Source organism: Manis javanica, chromosome 2 (genome assembly GCF_040802235.1).
Source record: "Manis javanica isolate MJ-LG chromosome 2, MJ_LKY, whole genome shotgun sequence".
Classification (NCBI taxonomy): domain Eukaryota; kingdom Metazoa; phylum Chordata; class Mammalia; order Pholidota; family Manidae; genus Manis; species Manis javanica.
In genome coordinates, this window is record NC_133157.1 from 111,046,272 (window position 1) to 111,065,524 (window position 19,253).

The window sequence follows — 19,253 nt, forward strand, 5'->3', positions numbered from 1 at the left end:
CATTCTTGTTACTGACTTAAACCTCCAGGTGGGAGCTGGCCAGATGTTCACCATCTGTTGTGTGACTACTGGGTCAATTACTGGACACTGTGAAAACTGGGCTTGTACATGTCTACGAAGTGCTGACCTTAAAGTGATATGATGTTTGGAAAGAAAGAGTGAGGTGTAATGAACATTGACACAGTGTGGATTGAGCTTAAAAGCATTTTAAAAACAGAAGCATTTGCTTTATATTTGACAAATTATAAGACATAAAATAAAGAACACATAATATAATATGGATTATATTTCTGAAAATTATTTCACTGGTTCTTTATTGGACTGAAATCTATTAGCTATGGCAATATGACCTGTACTTTATAAATGACCTGTAGAATTGGTGAGTGACTAAAATATATGGGGTAACAAAAATGTCTCCTATGTTATCATCTACAGGTTATCTCTCACTCAGTATGAATGCCAGGTCTACTGTTTCTCTGATCATATTTTTAATAGTAGAACATGTCAAAGTATACTGTAAATCATGACATGTTACATATATTTGTTCTCACATAGGACTATTTTGAAGAAAATCTACCTTTATGTAGATAAATCTTTGTACACACATAGGTACTGTGTCTTAATCATTTCAAAAATGGAACTATCTCATTAATATCTTTCTTTTTAGAGAGTAAGAGTATTTCCTTTTAGATATCAGTCTGCTGGATGAGCATGACTAGTAGAGAGTAATGCCGGAGGGCATTCACATTTGCTTATTTTATGGGGCCCAGTTTACTCACCTCCTGATTTCTTTTTGTACCCATAAAAGTCAGTTCTAAGTGAGTATTCATTCTCAGCAATATATAAAAAATATGATTTTTTGCCCTATGATTTATTATCACTATCATGCTTTGGTCCTAATTTCATAATGTTCTCCTTGCTTAAAAGATACAAAGTATATATTCTTTCCTGAATTTGATATGAAATATATCCAATTTATTTGGAAAATATGATTGAATATATTTTATCACCAGTTTATATTATCTTTTTGTTATGACAGATTTATATTGCTCCTGAATATCTATTATTTTATATATCTCTGCATAAAATAAAAATTCAATTACCAGAAGAGTTGTTAACAATGGACTACAATAAATTAAAGAATTTTAAAGCAGTTTTAATAAAAGTATAACCACAAACATACATGATCAGATCTTACTAACATTCCAGGGTGAGAAAAAAAATGTTTAAAAGTCAGTCTAAAGTTTAATAAATTGGCTTTTAAACCTGACTAGACCATGCAAATAGAGAGCCTTTATGAACATAGGGAAAGAATTACAGGTAAAAAAAGTAATAACGCATTAGATTGTGTAGGGTTTCCTTATAATAGAAACCAAGCAATTTACACCAAAGGCATTATTAAATACTAATAATTTTAACTTATAGTAAAATGAAGTATTTTATCTCTTTAGTTTGCAAACACTGTTATACAGAATAAACATGAGTTTATTATATATTTGTAAATTTCCTATAAACATAGCGGCAAACATTAACATTCTCCCTGCCCCCCAACCAGTAACAGAGATTTACTTATTTCATTCTTGCCATTATTTAGAATTTCAAGTTTTAATATTTTATTGTCTGTAGATTAACTTACTGGCCTAAACTGTAAAGAACGTTTTAGTGGAAATGAAGTACCTGAGCAGCTGGACTCGTCAAGCTGGGAATCCATGCAGTTGGCAAAACCGTCACAGCGCTCGTGAACTGGGACACAGCTGTTAGAGGAGGTGCACATCAGAGCTCCATCAGAACAGCTTTCACTGGCTGAAGAAAAAGAACAGTAATCATTTGTTAAAATGAATTTCTTCTAATGAAATGATAAGACAGCTTGTTATATTACCCCTCATTTTCTAGTCCACTATTGAAATTATATATTAGTTATTTTTAAGAAACTTTCAACTGTTTAATTTGAAAGTTTCTTCAATGTTTGTTGATAGAATAATTTCCCAGCTGTGCATTATATGTGTGAATGTATAAAATGCATCATATATACAATATAATCTGAATTTATTTTAGACTAGAGGTATTTTTTAGGTCAAGGTAGATCTGTCTATAGTTCTCTTGCTCCCCTAATGTCCTTGATTATGTGCAACTGAACTGACAGGGATTATAAATTGTTTGTTTGTTCATCAATTTCCAACTGGGTTCTAACTCATGGATAGTTGTTGTGTATCTATTAAATTTAGTGATGATGTAGGTCACTGCAGTTCAGTGTACTATGACCATGTGCATTTACTGCATTGCATTAATGTATGACATAAGTATTTTACTAATTACAGAGTCCCCTGGTGGCCTGCCTTCAAGGGACAAGTGTAAGTCTTGCTCATAAGACTTTGGTTGTTTCAGAAAAAATGTCTCTATTGATGCCCATCAACAGTACTGGCAGTTCACTCCCCAGGGAAGAGAAACAAAAGCAATGATGAACAAGCGGACTACATCAAACTAAAACGCTTCTGTACAGCAAAGGACACATCAACAAAATGAAAAGGCAGCCTATGGTATGGGAGAATATATTCACAAATGATATATCCAAAAATGTGCTAACAGCCAAATATATAAAGAATTCATATGACTCAACACCATAAAAAAAAAACAACCCAATTAAAAAATGGGCAGAGGACCAGAACCCACATTTTTCTAGAGAAGACATATAGAGGGCCACCAGGCACATGAAAAGATGCTCCACATCACTAATCATCAGGGAAATGCAAATTAAATCTGCAATGAGATATCACCTCACACAAGTCCGAATGGCCATTATCCAAAAGACAAGAAATAGCAATAGTTTACAATGATGTGGAAAAATGGGATCCTTCCCACACTGTTGGTGGGAATATAAATTGCTGCAGCCACTTTGGAAAGCTGTATGGAGGTTCCTCAAAAAACTAAAAACAGAAATACCATATAACCCAGTAATTCCACTTCTAGACATTTTACCTGAAGAAAAAGAAATCTCTGACTTGAAAAGATATATGTACCTCTGTGTTTATTGCCACATTATTTACAATAGCCAAGACACGGGAGCAACCAAAGCGTCCATCAGTAGATGAATGGATAAAGAAGAGGTGGTACATACACACAATGGGATAGTATTCAGCCATAAAAAGAAAGAAATCCTGAAATCTGCAACAATATGGATGGAGCTAAAGGGTATTATGCTAAGTGAAAGAAACCAGACAGAAAAACACAAATACCATATGCTTTCATTTACATGTGGAATCTAAAAACAATACAAAATGAACAAAACAGCAATAAATTCATATTAACTGAGAAGTGACTGGTGGCTGAGGGATCAGGCTGTGGGATGGATGGGTGAAGTAGGTAAAGGGGATAAAGAGGCACAAAATCTCAATCATAACATAAATTAGTCATGGGGATGAAAGTACAGCATAGAGAATATAGTCAATAATTCTGTAACATCTTTCTATGTTGGCAGATAGTAAGTTCACTAGATGGGGTGAGCATTTTATAATGTAGGAAATTGTCAAATCGCTATGTTGTATCTTGAAATCAACATAATACTGTATATCAACTGTACTTCAATTTTAAAAAATTAAAAGAGTATTAACAGTTCAGTAGCAATCTAGTCCTGCAAATTACTTGACCTCCCTTAGATGCTACTCTTACTCCTGAAAGCTGTATTGTGTCACTCCCTCTCTTTCCCTAGTCTATTTAGGGTTACAGTGTCCTGTAAAGCAGTAGACTATGTTTTAGACTTCTTTTATGAGTTAGGGCTGAACCAGAACCCTTCATTTCAGGCTGCCATCAAGCGTCTCTAAGTCTCCTATTTGCTTGAGGACCTGGAACCCAGCATGCCTGGGTTTCAGACCTGACCTCTATGCTCTGGTTCTTTCTACTCCAGTCTTGTTCCATGCTGATGTTTATCACGTCTCTGAGCATTTTATGTGATAACTCTTCTACCTAGTGTTGCTGTATGTTTGCAGTAGAAGGAATGTTAAAGCATGAACTCACTGTACCAACTTGTCAACAATTCTGGATAGATTTCAAAAGCACTAAATAATTACAGTATTGATCTACACTGATGTTCTTTCCTGTTCCTTTGAGTCCTGGGGGTCTGCAGAGATATGTGCAAGGCAGCAGTGCATAGCCAGGGCCTTCTTGCACTTAACCCAAGTTCAGTAAGAACAGCTCTGCTTTTCTCTGATTTACTTAATGGTGCCATATTCAATATCTTAGTTGAAATTTTTAATCAAACCTGCTACTAAAAATTTTAAAAATACTATCTGAGAAGTTACCTCTACTGGAATAAAGGCAATAAAGTCCAAACTTCACAAGCTAAATTGACAGTTTGGAAGATTCAGGAATAAATATCCTCATGTATGGGTCTTGTGCAGATTTTGTCAGTTATGTCACAATTTTTTCTTTGAGCATATTTACGAGCTTGAAGGAATTGGTCACTGTTATCATAGGTCATTGTGCCTAGTTTAGTTTGAGAGCTGTCCATCAAAATTTATTTTCAAATTGGATATAAAAATGTTTTTAAAAGTATCTTCCATTTATTAAAAATGGTTATATAATATTAAGGTGATGTTCGTCATTGAACAATCCTTCTTGGGGTGCTAGAAATCAGTTCACACCAGTAAACATTCCTGAGCTGCTGCTCCGGGTAAGACTCCATGCTTAGCACCTCAGCTGGAGAGGGAAGGTGAGAAATTTAAAAAGACTGACCAAAGTACACACAACAACAAAAGCAAGATAACAACACAAGAGCAATTAACAGTTCAAAATAATAATAACAGAAATGCCATAAGTCTAGACTTAGTTGGCAAAGCATTGGTACAGATTATATCATAAGAGCAAGAGATTCCTTTAGTGTAGGGAATTCTGTGCAGGCTAAAAGTGGGAGTGGAGTCTTGAGATATGTTTTAAATGTTAATGTTGCAAGAGGAAAGCCATTTAGAAGAGTGGGACTAAAGTCTATGGATGGGGAATCAACAGATTTGATACTGAAGAAGTGAATAAAGCAGTTTGCCTTTGACTAGGGAGTTTGAGGTAGTGTGGACAAACCAAAATGAAAACAAAGCTGAAACAGACTGTGAAAATGGCTAAGGTCCCAGGTGAAAAGAGATGATCTTTAACCTTTTCTAGAGTGTTACGTATTATAGCATATACCCTGATAAGTCAATTTGCAATCCAAGTAAAGTAGGAAACAATAATCTTCCAACTCTGATAATGTGAAGAGGTGTTTGTAAAAAAATGAATGTTTATGTCCATACATGCACCTGTATATCCACATATATACATATGTGTATACATATTTTTATCATTGTTTTACATTGCAAGGGGCTGAGAGATATAAAATGATAGTTTTAAAGTTTTAAATGATGTAAAAAGATGAAATTTATATATAAAGATGATAGATATTACCCATCTACTTAGAAAACATTATACTGAATGCCTCTTCTTTTGGGAATATCAATCCATCCCTATTCCTCCCCCAATTCCCAGTGTGACTGATATATTATTTATTTTCAAGTTGACTATACATGAAGAGCTCTAATTTGTAGGTGGTATAAATCCTCAATTTTGACCCAAATAGTATTGGAACACATAAAATATATATATGAAAGTAAATGGTTTCAATTTATAAAAAGCTTTACTTTTTCCATTTTGTAGACATTTTGTTTGCATAGTTAAAAACTGGCCTTTTACTTCATGAAATCTGAAACTAAAATCTTAGTTTCTGTGGCATATTAGATAGTATAACATTAAAGCTAATGGGTATTTATCAATTTCCTTTTAAAAATAGGTGGCAAATAAATTATTAATGCAATTAATGTTTATTGACACCCATATAGCAGAGGAAATTGTACTGAATATAGGAAAACACACTGAACCACTGCTTTCTTTTTCTTCCTCTATTATTACTACATACGCAACAAAGAAAATTTCTAAAACAAATCCAAATAAGCTTTATATACAATTTATAGGAAACTGGTTTCACAGTGTTTCCCTGGACAGTATTTACTTTTGCCACAATCTTTTTCAAACATTATGGTTTAATGTTGATAAAAATATCTATTTCAATCAGTCATCCTCAAGGTTGATGCTCTTTTTTACCAAAATAAGCTAAATACCACAGAGCATAACTCATTCACTCAGATAGATGATACATTAAAGATAACTCCTGATGAGTTCATTGGAGCTGCTTCCCTAAAGCAAAATTCTTTTTGTAGATTATAGTTGCTGCATAAGAAATATCCACAAAAGTAAAGGATGCGTGCCTATGACTGTGTATCCATTTACTACTGAAATGAAAACTCACGCAAGCAGCAGATGAGCATCTCCAACAGCAGAGCAGCTACTGTCTCACACCATGAGAAGGACCAGGTCCTTTAAGCACATGCACACCCAGCACAGAGCAGGAGGCTACTTACTCTATCCTTGAACTAAACCAACCACTACTTTCAATATTTTACTTAATATCCTCAGGTTAAATAATCTTCATAAAACCATAAAATAATGTAAGAGGGAAAGGATAATAATTTATTGTGTGCGTATTATGTACTTTGCCACATTAGTTCAGCTAACTCTTCAATACCTCTGTGTAAAATAAACTTGATCACTTAACCGAATAAAATCAGGAACAGTTTTTATAAGCAGCTGTCAGAGGCAGAGGCCTGATCGTTACCCTACCACTGAAAAGCACCACAGGATGTTGAGATCACAGCTAACATATTTAAAGTCCAGTAATAAAAATACTGATGATGAAAGTTGATCCAAAAATCTTAGGAGCCGACTCAGTCCCAATCAACTTCCTAAGACACATCAACTACTGGAATGCAATTGAAGTTAGAAAGTAGGTAAACTACTTCTCCATCTGTTTCACACTGTGCCATCTATCATTGATGGTAACAATTCTCCATCTGCTGCCCTGCTCTGGGCCCTGGGAGGCCTAATTGTAAGGATACATCACTGTCCTATGCCTTCCAGCTGAGGGGACCGCTTGGCTGGTGAAGAAGCACCAGCCAAGGTTCACATGCAGGGGAGACATATCACCACGGCAGTTGCTTTCCTTAAAGAAATGCCACATTTTTATCAAGTAGCTCCCTTCAATTCCAGGTCCACACAACTGTTCTCTCCTCTCACATCCTTAGGTTTACAGGTGCTGGAAGCCCCCACTCTTTTATTTCTTTTGGTTTCCCTATGCATACTATTTCCTTAAAAGTCATCCTTTTATTAAAAGATTTTCAAGTTACACAATATCAGTGTGCCATCTATTTCTGGCCAGGATAGACACAGCATCTGATGAAATCTTGGTGACTAGATTGCTTCTCCTCCTATTTTTTCCAAAGGACAGATTGCTGTCAGAGGGGTGGGTATTCCTGAGAAGAATGTTCTTAGTTTTGTGCTATTTTCCCATATAAAAGTATTATTTCAGTTTATTTAAAATAAGCATACCTCCAATGGAAAGATGATATTAAGTAAAAATTATTTTTAAATGCTGAACTCATCACAGGTTTGTTTAAACATTCTGATCACTAGAACACTCATTTTTACAAGAATAAAAGGGCTTCAAATATCAATTGCTATCGATTTCCCCACTCAAACTGCAAGCATCTCAGAATGCTTATTCCTACATGCCAGCCTCCCAAACCAGCCTCCTATTTTGTCCTGTATCACACTCTAAATGCCAACTTCTTGCAAGAGTTGTCTATGATTGATCTCTCTCTTTGCCATTTCCCATTTTTTCTCTACAGAAGACTGACTTCAGAGGTCCACCGTCCCCTACACAGCACCTTCTCTCTCCAAGATCACCAGGAACCACTTTCTGCTTTTCCAAATCTGTATTTTTTTTCAGGCCTAATCTTATATGATCTCTCAAAAACATTCCACCCAGTGAATACTCCCTGATATTTCAGGCTTTCTACATTAGATCATCACTCTCTTCTTGCTGCCCTCCTGTGCCTGTGACCACATCTCGGTGTCTTTCAATATTTGTTTTTTTATTACCTGTCCTTTAGGTGTTCCATGGGATTCTCTCTGCCACCGTCTCTTTCTTTCTACATTATCTCAGCCACCCCCAGGTTCAGGCATCATCTGCTGATGGTTGTGTATCTTTATATATACCTTGCTGCATCTCCCTCCAGAGCTCCAGATATCCATTTCTGAATACAGCTCAAACGTTGCCATGATGATGTGCCACATTCACTAATATAACTGGTTTAAAATGAAGCAATGATCTTCTCGTAAGAGGTCCTTCTCATCCTATTTTCCCCAGCTCAGGAAATGGCCCACTAGCTGTCTCATTGCCCAAATCAGACACTTGGAAACTGTTCTTGATTGCTCTGTCTTCCTCTTCACCTGAATACCTCTTAAATCTATTCACTATCTCTATGTCACCCATTCCCTAATCCATCCCTTACTACATCTCCCACCACATCTGCTGACCAGCCCCTCCTCGCTGTGGGGCAGCAATGCCAGGGTACGTGAGAATGCTCCAAGAGCTACTCCCTGATTCTCTTTCTGACTTATTTCTATGTTTCTCACCACAAACTCTAGTTCTATAAACTATGTTCCCATCAAACGACTGTTCTCTATCCCTGGAACATCTTCACTGGAATCAAGCACCTCTGCTTCCCTTGCATTATTACTATTTGTCTTTCCAAGTTTGGCTCTGTTTACAACACTTTTCCTTTTATAATTTGCAGACTCCCCCACACCATAGTTGGGGAGCACACTAGGTGTTTACTCACACTGTGTGTGCATCTGTCACAGAACTTCTTCCACGGTATTCCCAGCTATCACTCACTAGTCTTCTTCAGTAATATATGACGTAACTACACCCTGAGCTGGTGCAATGCCACCTCCATCTGTGTCACCAATGCCCAGTACAATATGTGGCATCAATCACATGCTTAATGAGGGTTTATGAATGAATGAGAGTTTACAAAATACTACTCTAAATCAACAGGTGATCCCAGAAAAAGAAAAACTATTATGACTTCAGTTGTTTAGTAAATCATCATCATTGGACACCTTTGGTAATTTTGCTCAAGCATTTTGTCCAGCTTATTTTCACATAGTCCTCCTTAAAGAGTCATAACTCTCTTAAGTATTTTAGAGATGGATAGAAAGATTTCTCTCATGACACCAGTGTATTCCTAAGGTGGATTTATCCCCTTAGGAGTAGAACTTCACACTACTATATTACCAAATACCAATTTTTCGACACACGTCTAGCAGTACAAAGATATAGTACTTTCCTAAGCTTATTTTTAAATAGCATTCTTGCTTGAACTCAAATATCATATGACTATGTTGAACTTAACATGATTTCTATCAGCCAAATTATGTTAGATCTCTGATGGGAGCAGTTATAAATAATTTGCCAGGCTTTCTCTTCTTCATTCACTTCTACTTGTTTACCTTGCCTCTAAGAAAATATTACAAGACTTGACAAGTTGGCTTTATGACAGAGAGAATATACATGTAGGAAATAAAAGGGAGGTAGAAAACAAGTCTCTAAGCCTAAAGCAGGAAACAAAGTCCACTGATGTAAGGCTAAACCTTTAAACATCCAAAGGCTGTCTCTCCTTTTGGTCCTTCATCATCACACCTTTCCTGGTGGTTATCACAGTTCCAAACACCCACCCTGACCAGGGCACGGGAGCAGCCTAGGTTTCTTCCAGTGTGCTCTCTGACAGTTACATTCCAAATGACTTTTTATTACTCAAAAAAAAAAAAAACCCCAACATGGGTTTATGGAGTTTTATCATTGCAGCCCTTGCCAAAAGATGTTACACAACATCATATACAATCAGGCAAACAACTAAGTAAGAGTTAGTAGTGCTTTGATTCCACCAAGATGATGTGCTCAGCCTTAAAGATGTGTGTAATTACTTCTCAACTAACCCTCTTCCTCTCCTTTCTGACATGGGCCAGTTATAATGCATACTATAATATTCAGCACCTTCTATTCATGCTGAAAACAGGGCTGCGGGCTTTACATGCATTCTTTTAAATCCCCCAACCCCAAAAGGTAGATATTATGTGGACAATGAGACTGACTCAAATGACTCCTCCAGTATCATGCAGGCACTACAGTAAGTGACAAGGATGAGATTCAAACTCACATCCTTAGGACTTACTATTCCACGAACTCTTAATGACATAAACTCTACCCAGGCAGTTGTCCAGGTCCAACCTCTAACTACATATATTCATAAAAATGGGTATTTTCCCATAGCGCTTTGTTTGAGCTTCCTTCCTGAACATGTATGGTAGGAAGAAATTATAACTACACATCTTCCATCCATTGCCACATGCATTTGTTAAGAAGATAACAAATATATAAATAAATTCTCTATCTGAATGGCCAGATGTAAGTAAAAAAGGGAGTCAGATGAGGTTAATTGAGATTAGTGTGACCACACAGAGAATGTTTCCAGAATTGCTATGCAAGGACTATATGCTTTGTTAAGCAACATAACACAAACAACCATGTTACTGGTGAAGGATCACAGCAAGACTCCAGATAATTTTACCTGTTAAGTTCTAATACATCCAAACAGCCTTTCTTCCCTGGCTCACTGAGTTCAAGTAAACAACTTACAGCAGCCGGATTCATCTTCCTGAGAGCGACAGTCAGCCACCCCATCGCATAGCAGGAGGGTCGGGAGGCACTCGCTGGTGGAGCACTGGAACTCCTTCTCTCCACAGAGCCAGGGGGAGGGGCTGAGAGAACAACCCAGCTCATCAGATCCGTCTCTGCAATCTTCCTGTCCATTGCACTTTGCTGAGAGAGGCACACACTGGAGTGTGTAGGTACAAGAAAACTGATCCTCTTCACAGGGCGATGGCTGTGTTGTGACAGGACCTAAAAAGAGAGCAAGTCAAGTCATTTTGGTATAAGGAGAATTCTCTCTCTGTCCAGTGCTGAAACATTACAGAAGACATTTATTCTGGATAAACATGAAATATATTGGTACTTGAACCAAATTCATTTCCAATTAGGAATAATATAAACTCTATAATACAAATGTGCTTAGAGAATATACTTTAACCTCAGAAACATTTTCTTACAAAGGGTGTCATTACCATGAAAAATTTCAAATTAAAGAACAGATTTTTGGTTTATGTGTTTTAAATTTGACCACTAAATCAGATTTTCCTTGAGAGTAACAATGCTTTGACACAGTAAGCCAGGCACTTTGAAAAGCTGCACTCACAATTTAGAATTTCAGGCAATTGTCATTGTATCAGGATGCGGCTTGTGAGCTGTGTCTTAGTGGCCTCCACTTGGGGACTTCGGCTCCTGAGGCCGTGCTCAGGTATGGCTCTCAGAGGCCGAGATCTGCTATGGTTCTGTCACACTACTCTTCGCCCTTTGGTCTTGGTCTCAGCTCAGAAGTCATGTGCTCCCGTATCTAAAGTGGAGATGAACTAATAATCTAAGACGAGATATTGCACTAGCAGGAATCTTGAAGAAAATATGGCTCAAACCCAACTAACTCATTTTAAAAATGAGGCCCATAAATTTTAAGTGTCCAAACACACAGTGCTAGTTTAATAAACTTCTAGCACATGAAACTATTCTGCAGCAATGATTTAAATCAACTCTAAGCCAAAACATAAAGTGGGGGCAGAGGGTTGACTTGTGCTGTTTCTAAAGGTCAGAGAATACATGTGCATATACAGGATTGCATTAATTTGCTCCAACCTTCCCAGTGGAATTGTTGCCATGCTTCATATGGTCTCTGTGACAGTAGTTGATGGGCTCATCAGCATATTAAGGAGAAAAAAATAGATAGCAGTGGTGACCATTCAGGAACACTTTGTTTTGTGTTATGCTTTTAAACTACTTTTACTTATGGATTATATGAGAATGATTTATTGTATACACAAAGATGATGTGCATTCATTTTAAAATTAAATTTCAAAGTTTCTCTTCCTCCTCATTCACTCAGGAGTGGTGATACATCTCGAATATATTAAGTCTCAAGCTCTCTGGTCACAGCCACGTGCTAGCACATTTAACTGGAGTAAATGCATGACTGAGACATTAGTACCATGTTCACATCTAACTATTCAAGGTCATAGCAGCATATGCAATTACAGTGTTGTAAGTGTTCTCAACTCAAACTTAGAAAGTAAGTTGGATTTAAATTTTTATATTTTATATATATTATATATGTGAAACTATATATACACTATTGTATAAACATATAAAAATATATTTTACATATTGATATTCCACTTATATTTTAGATATAAACATTTATATTTATGGATTGACATATTTATATTTAATTAAGTTATTCATTAGTTAATTTTATATCAAGTGTATCATATCAGTTATATAATTACTAATTAATTATACTGTTTAATTGATGTATTTGTTGACATATTTATATTTATTGATATATATAATTGATAAATATAAATTTTTCATATTGATATAAGTAGATACATTGATATATATACATATTTGATGTCTTTTAATATTTAACCATAGTTAAATAGTTTCTCCTCATTAATCTCACATTTAAGGAACAGCAAAAATCCTTAATTCTATTTTTCTCTAAAATATTTTGCACACTAAACTTTTATTGTTATGAACACACCAAAGGTTGGAAAATCTGTATAAACTTTTACATGTGATGGAAATCTAGAGCCAACTTTAGTAATACACCTGTTAATTAACTGGGGTATTAACCTTTTCTGAAAAAAATGAAGAAATTTTCTCTATTCCAAGACATACATTACTCCACTTCTCCCCTATTCAAAATGTGTGTGTTCCTTTATATTTTTCCTTTACATTAGATATGCAAAAATAAAATTCTGTCTTTTATCTGGAGGTAGCAATTCCATTAAATTCCACAATCACTTATACCCAAAGGTATGGAGAACTCACGTGTTCCCAGTCCTTCTTTACAAGGAAGCTGGTGAGCTAGTTCTGCCTATCATGGATTCTATCTTGAACTGCCCTGATCCTTCCATCAAGACCAAGGCGTTCATTCCCCCAGTGGCAAGGAGCTCACAGAGGAGTCCGGCTCCAGGAGTTCTGCCTAAAGTCACACACCCTGCCAGGAACAGCTCCTTTCACTGCCTGGTGAGCCGGAGTTAAGACGGTCCAGCCTCTGGGCCCCGGTCCAGATATCAATGCAGACGCAGTGCAGCTCAGCCCCTGGCTTTGGTGGGCCTGCATCAGTGCTCAGCGGCCCCTCTCAGAGGTCCCCCTGCTCCCTTCATTCACAGGGGCTGTAATTTCCGCACACCTGCTACATGGAAAACTGGCCTCAGAGTCCACTTCCCTAGGAATCTGACCTAAGATATTCCTTCAACCATCAAAACATATCTTGTTCTGAATTAAATCTCCCCCAAATCACTTCTCAAGTTTTCCACCCAAGTATTTCTAATGCCAGAGGAACATGGACTTTCATCCCAAGGGGGGACTAAGTAGGCTCTTAGCTAGAAGCTGTTCTCCATAAGCTCAGCATTTAAGTCTCTTGTTTTGTCTAAAGCATATTCTGCATTCTACTACAAAACAAATATAAAAGCCTTCTTCCAGGTACTTAAATGAGTACTTTAGGAAGATGTACTAAGTTTATCTTCTGAATTGAATGCATTCTGCTATGTACCATCTTTAAGAAGTTAAGAATGTTTTGCTAAAATTTTAATATCAGTATTTTTATTCTTGAGTATTAGGTTACCTAATTATTACAGGTAATGTCTTTCTCATATAATTCTGTAAAAAATGAACCATATTAACTGTTTTCTTTCATAACCTGAAAAATCTCAGGACCACCTTAAATACTATTACTATGTGAACAAAGGCCCATCTGAAAGGTTACATTTTGTCTGATTCCAACTATACGATATTCTGGAAGAGGAAAAACTGTGGCAACAGCAAAAAGTTCAGTGTTTGCCAGGGGTAGGAGGGAAGGAGGGAGTGGATAAGAGCAGCCCAGAGGACCTAGAGCCATCAGCGATTCTGGTGGCTCTGTCATGGTGGGTACAGGCTCGTGTCCCCTCAAACTTCCTGTGTTGAAACCTAATCCCTAAGGTGACCATACTTGGAGTGGGCCTTTGGGAGGTGGTTAGGTTATGAGGGCAGAGCCCTCATGAATTGCTCCTTCCACCCATAAGGACACAGCAAGAAGACATTACTTGAGGAAGCAGTTTCTCACCAGACACCAAATCTGCTGGTGCCTTTGTCTGACTACCTAGCCTCCAAAACTGTGAGAAATATATGTTTATTGTTTGTAAGCCACCGAGTCTATGATATTGTTATATCAGCCTGAACAGATTATGACATGCCAAATTAAAGATTTGTTAAAACTCATGAAATTTACAACACCCAGAATGAACCCTGACAACTGTTGACTTTGGCATGATGGCGATGTGTCGATGTTGGTGGTCAACAGTAACAAACATACCAGTCTGGTGCTACAGCAATGATCACGGAGGGAGATGGGTATACAGGAACTCTCTGTGATGTCCACTTAATTTTTCTGTGAACCTAAAACTGTTGTATATTTTGCTATATCGAAAAAATAAAGTGTGTGTTGTATAAATCTCAGCACCAATATCCCTCAGTACGTATGTTCTAGCCTGCAAATCATGTTTGATGCTTTTCTCTTGAAATTTCTATGTTCTAGTTTCTCCAAATCCCTTTAAAAATCCAACATTTAAGATATACAATACTTTAATAAACGTAGTGTGTGTTGGCCAAGAGCACTGACCCATTTCTTCCCATGCCCAGTCAACTGCTTACTCAGGTTGTTCAAAACCAGTGGAACCGAGATGCAAGGCCAGTGAACACACAAGGGAAATGGTGCCGGAGCAGTCCTAACCCTTGTTAGTTTCCTGGGAAATGCATGTTGTTCACTATATGAGGGAGTGACTCTGGGGAAGTACACAGTTAGCACCTGTCAATTGCATAGAAGTCACTCCTTTCTTGTCTCTTTTGTACAAGTAGTGTAAACCAGCACGTGAACATTGACTCTTCTGTGTTTCAACAGAAAAAAAGGTTAAGAAGTGCTGCTTTAGAGTATAGGGGACTTAGGTGCAAGTTCGTTTTGAGAAAAGAGATTCTGAAACCAACAAAAAGAATCTCACAAAGCTCCACGAGTGCCGTCATCTGCATCTCCTCCTGGTCTTTAACTGTTGTGTGCTCGGAGCTGTGCTTTCACCTCAACTGTGGACATTCCGCATAAGAGATGGAGAAATTTTAACTTCCCTTTGAGAACACAAGGACGTCTTAATGCCCCACATAGTTAATGGCATGAGGTATTTGTTCAATTAATATGTCCTGAATTGATGAATACTAAGTTAATGGTTTAAATAGTAATTCTACTTTCCTTGATAATTAAGAGTTAAATAACCAAAATAATAAAAAGAAGACTGTATTGACTAATACATTCTTTCCATTGATTTAATTAACCACAAAAGTAACTGTGTAGATCAGGAAGATAGGAAAACTCTTAAAAATGAAACTGGAAAGCTCCTTAAAAATTAGCTTGCTGATGCATTTTAATATAAATATACAATTTAGTAGCTAAAGTTATCATTCATTTATATGGATGCTATGGGTCTTTACCAATTGTTTCGGAAATTGTATGGGGTTTTACATAAAGGACCGTTGCAAACAATGCTGCATACAAATGTGTAAGAATAAACCCGTTCTTTTTTTATAACAAATCTTAGGAAAGGGAAAAGGAAAATATTAAAAAAAAAAAAAAACACTTGGGATAAAGGATTTAGAAACTGGCATTGTTAACTGACTTTACAAAAACACCCATAATGTCAATAATTGTTAACTGTCTACACAGCACAAAATGAAACAGTTACAATTCCTGATACTATGGATGCTTTTCTTTGTCCTTCTACAGGGTGTTTTGTGTTTCATTGTTCACTTAGTTTGGGCAACAATGGAAATATCTTTCTTACAGCAATAAAAAATATTTAATACTGATAATTTACACTGAAATACAATGAAATGCTTTCATCAATTTCATATAAGTTCAATAAAAGCCTAGAGTGTCCCAGAATAATCTGATGGATTTTTATCTTTATGATTAATATGTTTAGTGAAAAGCAAAATCGATTCCCTGTTTTGGAAGGAAAAAAATATGCACAAGGAACTTCAGTTTTAAAGAGTAGGAATCAAGCTCTTGCCAAATAGTTCCATATTCAAAGACATAAACGGTGGAATAATCATCATCAAATATAATTCATCATTATAAATTGGTAATTATTTGTCTCTGGCAGGTATTCCATTAACAACATTAAAAGCTACCACAAAAACCTGTAGGACAGGAAGAAGATGATAATTTTTTAACTTGAATTCCTAAGAGTTCTTGGTCTGAAGTTATTTTGAATGATAATTTTGTTCATATTTCCTTAAGGACCCTTCATGAAGTATAAAAATACTCATTTCTTTTTTAATTAGAATAAGTTATCTCTAATATACAGTCATAGGAGAGTCATTTCGATCTTATTTAACTCCAATATCAAATAGCTTAAATATTTCTGGAAGGATGGAATGTGACCTCCAATGGGGCTAAAGAAAATAGAAGAGACTGGCACACAGAGAAGCATGGGAGCACGTGGCATTTATGATGTTTAGGAGGAGGAGTCTGGCTTGTCAGGAAGGCCACACGAGAGAGCAAAGTCAGAAGTCTGACAGAAGAGACAGAAGCAAAGGAAATCTATAATTTTCCATGTGAACCTGGCAAGTATCTGAGAACAGGTGCCAAACAGAAAATGATAATGATTTTCAAAATGAAGAGCTGCAGCTAGTCAAGGCTAAAGCTGAAATAAATATGGAGAGCTGACAGAAATTGAAAATGTATACAGACATACATATATGCACTTTTGTGTGTGTGTAAGTTTGTATGTGTTTACACTGGTGCCAGTATGGTATGCAAGTGCACACATGCACACATACACAGGCAGGTTATTTGAAACCATGAAGCTCTTCACTAGAGATAGAAAGGTCGGAGAAGAGAGGCTGGGTAGTGGCTGATGGACACATACGTGAGAGAAACATGAGTCTGTGGTGGTTGGGTAAACCCACACCATCAGAGCTCTCCCCACCCCAGCACATACAGAGCTGCAGACCTGAAAGAAATACAAGCATGTATTTACCGTGCCAGAGAAAAATCAAGAGCTGAGGGAACAGAATCTATTATGAGGCCCCCAAACAGTTACCACTTTTACTCATCATCAATGTTTGCTGTAATTACAGAGAATTCCTTCCTAATTAGAAGTATAGTGATGCCACTGCAAATGACTGAAATTGCATCATGAAGAATTTTCTGCCTTCAGATAGCCCCTAATAATCATGCGAATGAGGAAACATAGAAAAATATGAAACATTAGAGTTGCTGCTCATTTATCTCTTGTCATGAGGCCTGGAACCCAGAGAGACCCTAGTATGTAACAGATTAATTCCTATTATTTCCAGGTGGTGCTTTAGGTCCTGGTCTGACATATCTGTGCTAGTATGGCCTCTGTTATATGCAAGGTTGGACCAGGTTATGTACTTGACCTAATTTAACACTCCTGTTCACTGGTATCTCTACCTTATATTAACTGTGACTTTAATTGACAAAGAATTCCCCAAATGATGAACTCTTGACTTCTAACTTTAGGGTCATTAACTACATTCCCTGCTTTGTTAATGCTTCATATTGCTTCTAGTAGACATTTCCCAAAGGAAGAATCCTGCACAAAAATGGATCTCTGATGCCTTAGATGATTAAGTATTACTGTCCTGTTGATGTTCAATGACCTGATGCCTGATTCAGTCTCACCTGTGTACTCCCCATAAAACCTGAAACTGCAAAGGAAATAATGACTATTTCAGGTATGATGGTATTACACGCTTTACTGGCTAGGATGGGGCCGGCAAGAGAATGTCATGGTCAGTCCTGTGAGTGGATAGGCTTTTACTTACAAAAATTGTAAGTGGGTGTTTTGGCACCAATTAATTATTAGATATTTGTCTTAGTTTAGGAGGCTTGCGGTGGACAGTGAGAAGCTACCTCTCCATCACACACCTCAAACATATATGACTGAAGGAAATTCTAAAGAGTTTTAGGCAGTCTGTTGTGACAGAATTTTGTTCAGTTTTGCACACACTTTGTGTACACCCATTCTACATGTCTCAGGAAGGTCAAAGAAAGATAGATGATTTACTGAGGGGGCAGTACAGAAGACCACTCAGGAGTCAAATAGAATCCCACAGTGCACTTTGAGATCTCCCAGCTGTAATGGCTAGACTATCCCTATGATCCAACTGGAGAAAGCAGCTAGATCCCATAACTTCCAGTTAAAAGGACATAGGCACTAAAGACATAGATAATTACAGCTATTTTAACTGAATCAGTATCAACTTTGGAGGAATATTAGTAAGTAACTGTCTCTAAAGTTTGGTGTGTTTTATATGATTGAATTATCATTTTAAAAACCATATCATTTTTAAAACTAATATTTGCCTTTCTAATTAAAATATTAAAAGTGGTTATTTTAGTGTGTTGGATTATCTTGCCCCATTTGGATTCCTACAGATGCATGCCTAACTAATATTCCATTAATTACATTATAATCAGAAAGAGCAGAAAGGGCAAAAAGCAAGATATCAATATTTTAGAACTTGGACTGACCTCCAAATTGCCCAAACATCTCTCCATCCCACAGAGATGACCCAGCCATGGGCTGTCATTCCTTTGGGCCCCTTTTTATCAAAACCTTGTTACTTCTCTAACCTCATGTTTTCTATTTTGAACAAGTTTATTTTACTAAAATGATAGCTCGTCCATGTAAACCCACTTATTCTTTGTTAAGCCAATAGGTTTTTGGTTGTTGTTGTCTGTTTTCTATTTTCCCATTTCCAACTATTTCCACAAAGAGTAACACAAAGACATTACAAGAGTAATGTCCCCACGTGCCCATGAGATGTAATCAGAAAAACTGGTTATTTTGTTGAAGTAATTTGTTTTTCAATTTTAAAAGTCTCTTTTTAGAACAGATTTTTGAGTGAAGCTTTGTTATTTTCTTATTTTTAGGCAACAAACAAGCTTGCTTTCATGAAATCTGGATGTTTTCCAGACTACAACATATGTGTTCCAGGTAATCAGGAAACCAATAAAAAAGTAGACTCTTACAGCCCAAGAGGAGAGAGCTGAGCCACATTGACCACAGCACTGAAAAGCTCCCAGAATCTCAGACACACAGGGGCCCAG

At 36.8% G+C, this 19,253-nt stretch overlaps 1 protein-coding gene across 8 annotated transcripts in view; it reads right to left on the reverse strand.

Moving 5' to 3' along the window:
• The window catches only part of MALRD1 (MAM and LDL receptor class A domain containing 1), a 672,837-nt gene that overhangs the window by 160,167 nt on the left and 493,417 nt on the right, over positions 1 to 19,253 (reverse strand). For all 8 annotated transcript variants that reach the window (XR_012127984.1, XM_073229124.1, XM_073229120.1 and 5 more), the window contains 2 exons: positions 10,616 to 10,879; positions 1,678 to 1,803 (listed from right to left, as the gene is read on the reverse strand). Coding sequence is in view for 7 of the 8 variants with exons in the window: in XM_073229124.1 (XP_073085225.1) it covers positions 1,678 to 1,803; positions 10,616 to 10,879 (390 nt within the window). In the remaining variant the exon portion in view is untranslated. The remainder of the gene's footprint in view (positions 1 to 1,677; positions 1,804 to 10,615; positions 10,880 to 19,253) is intronic.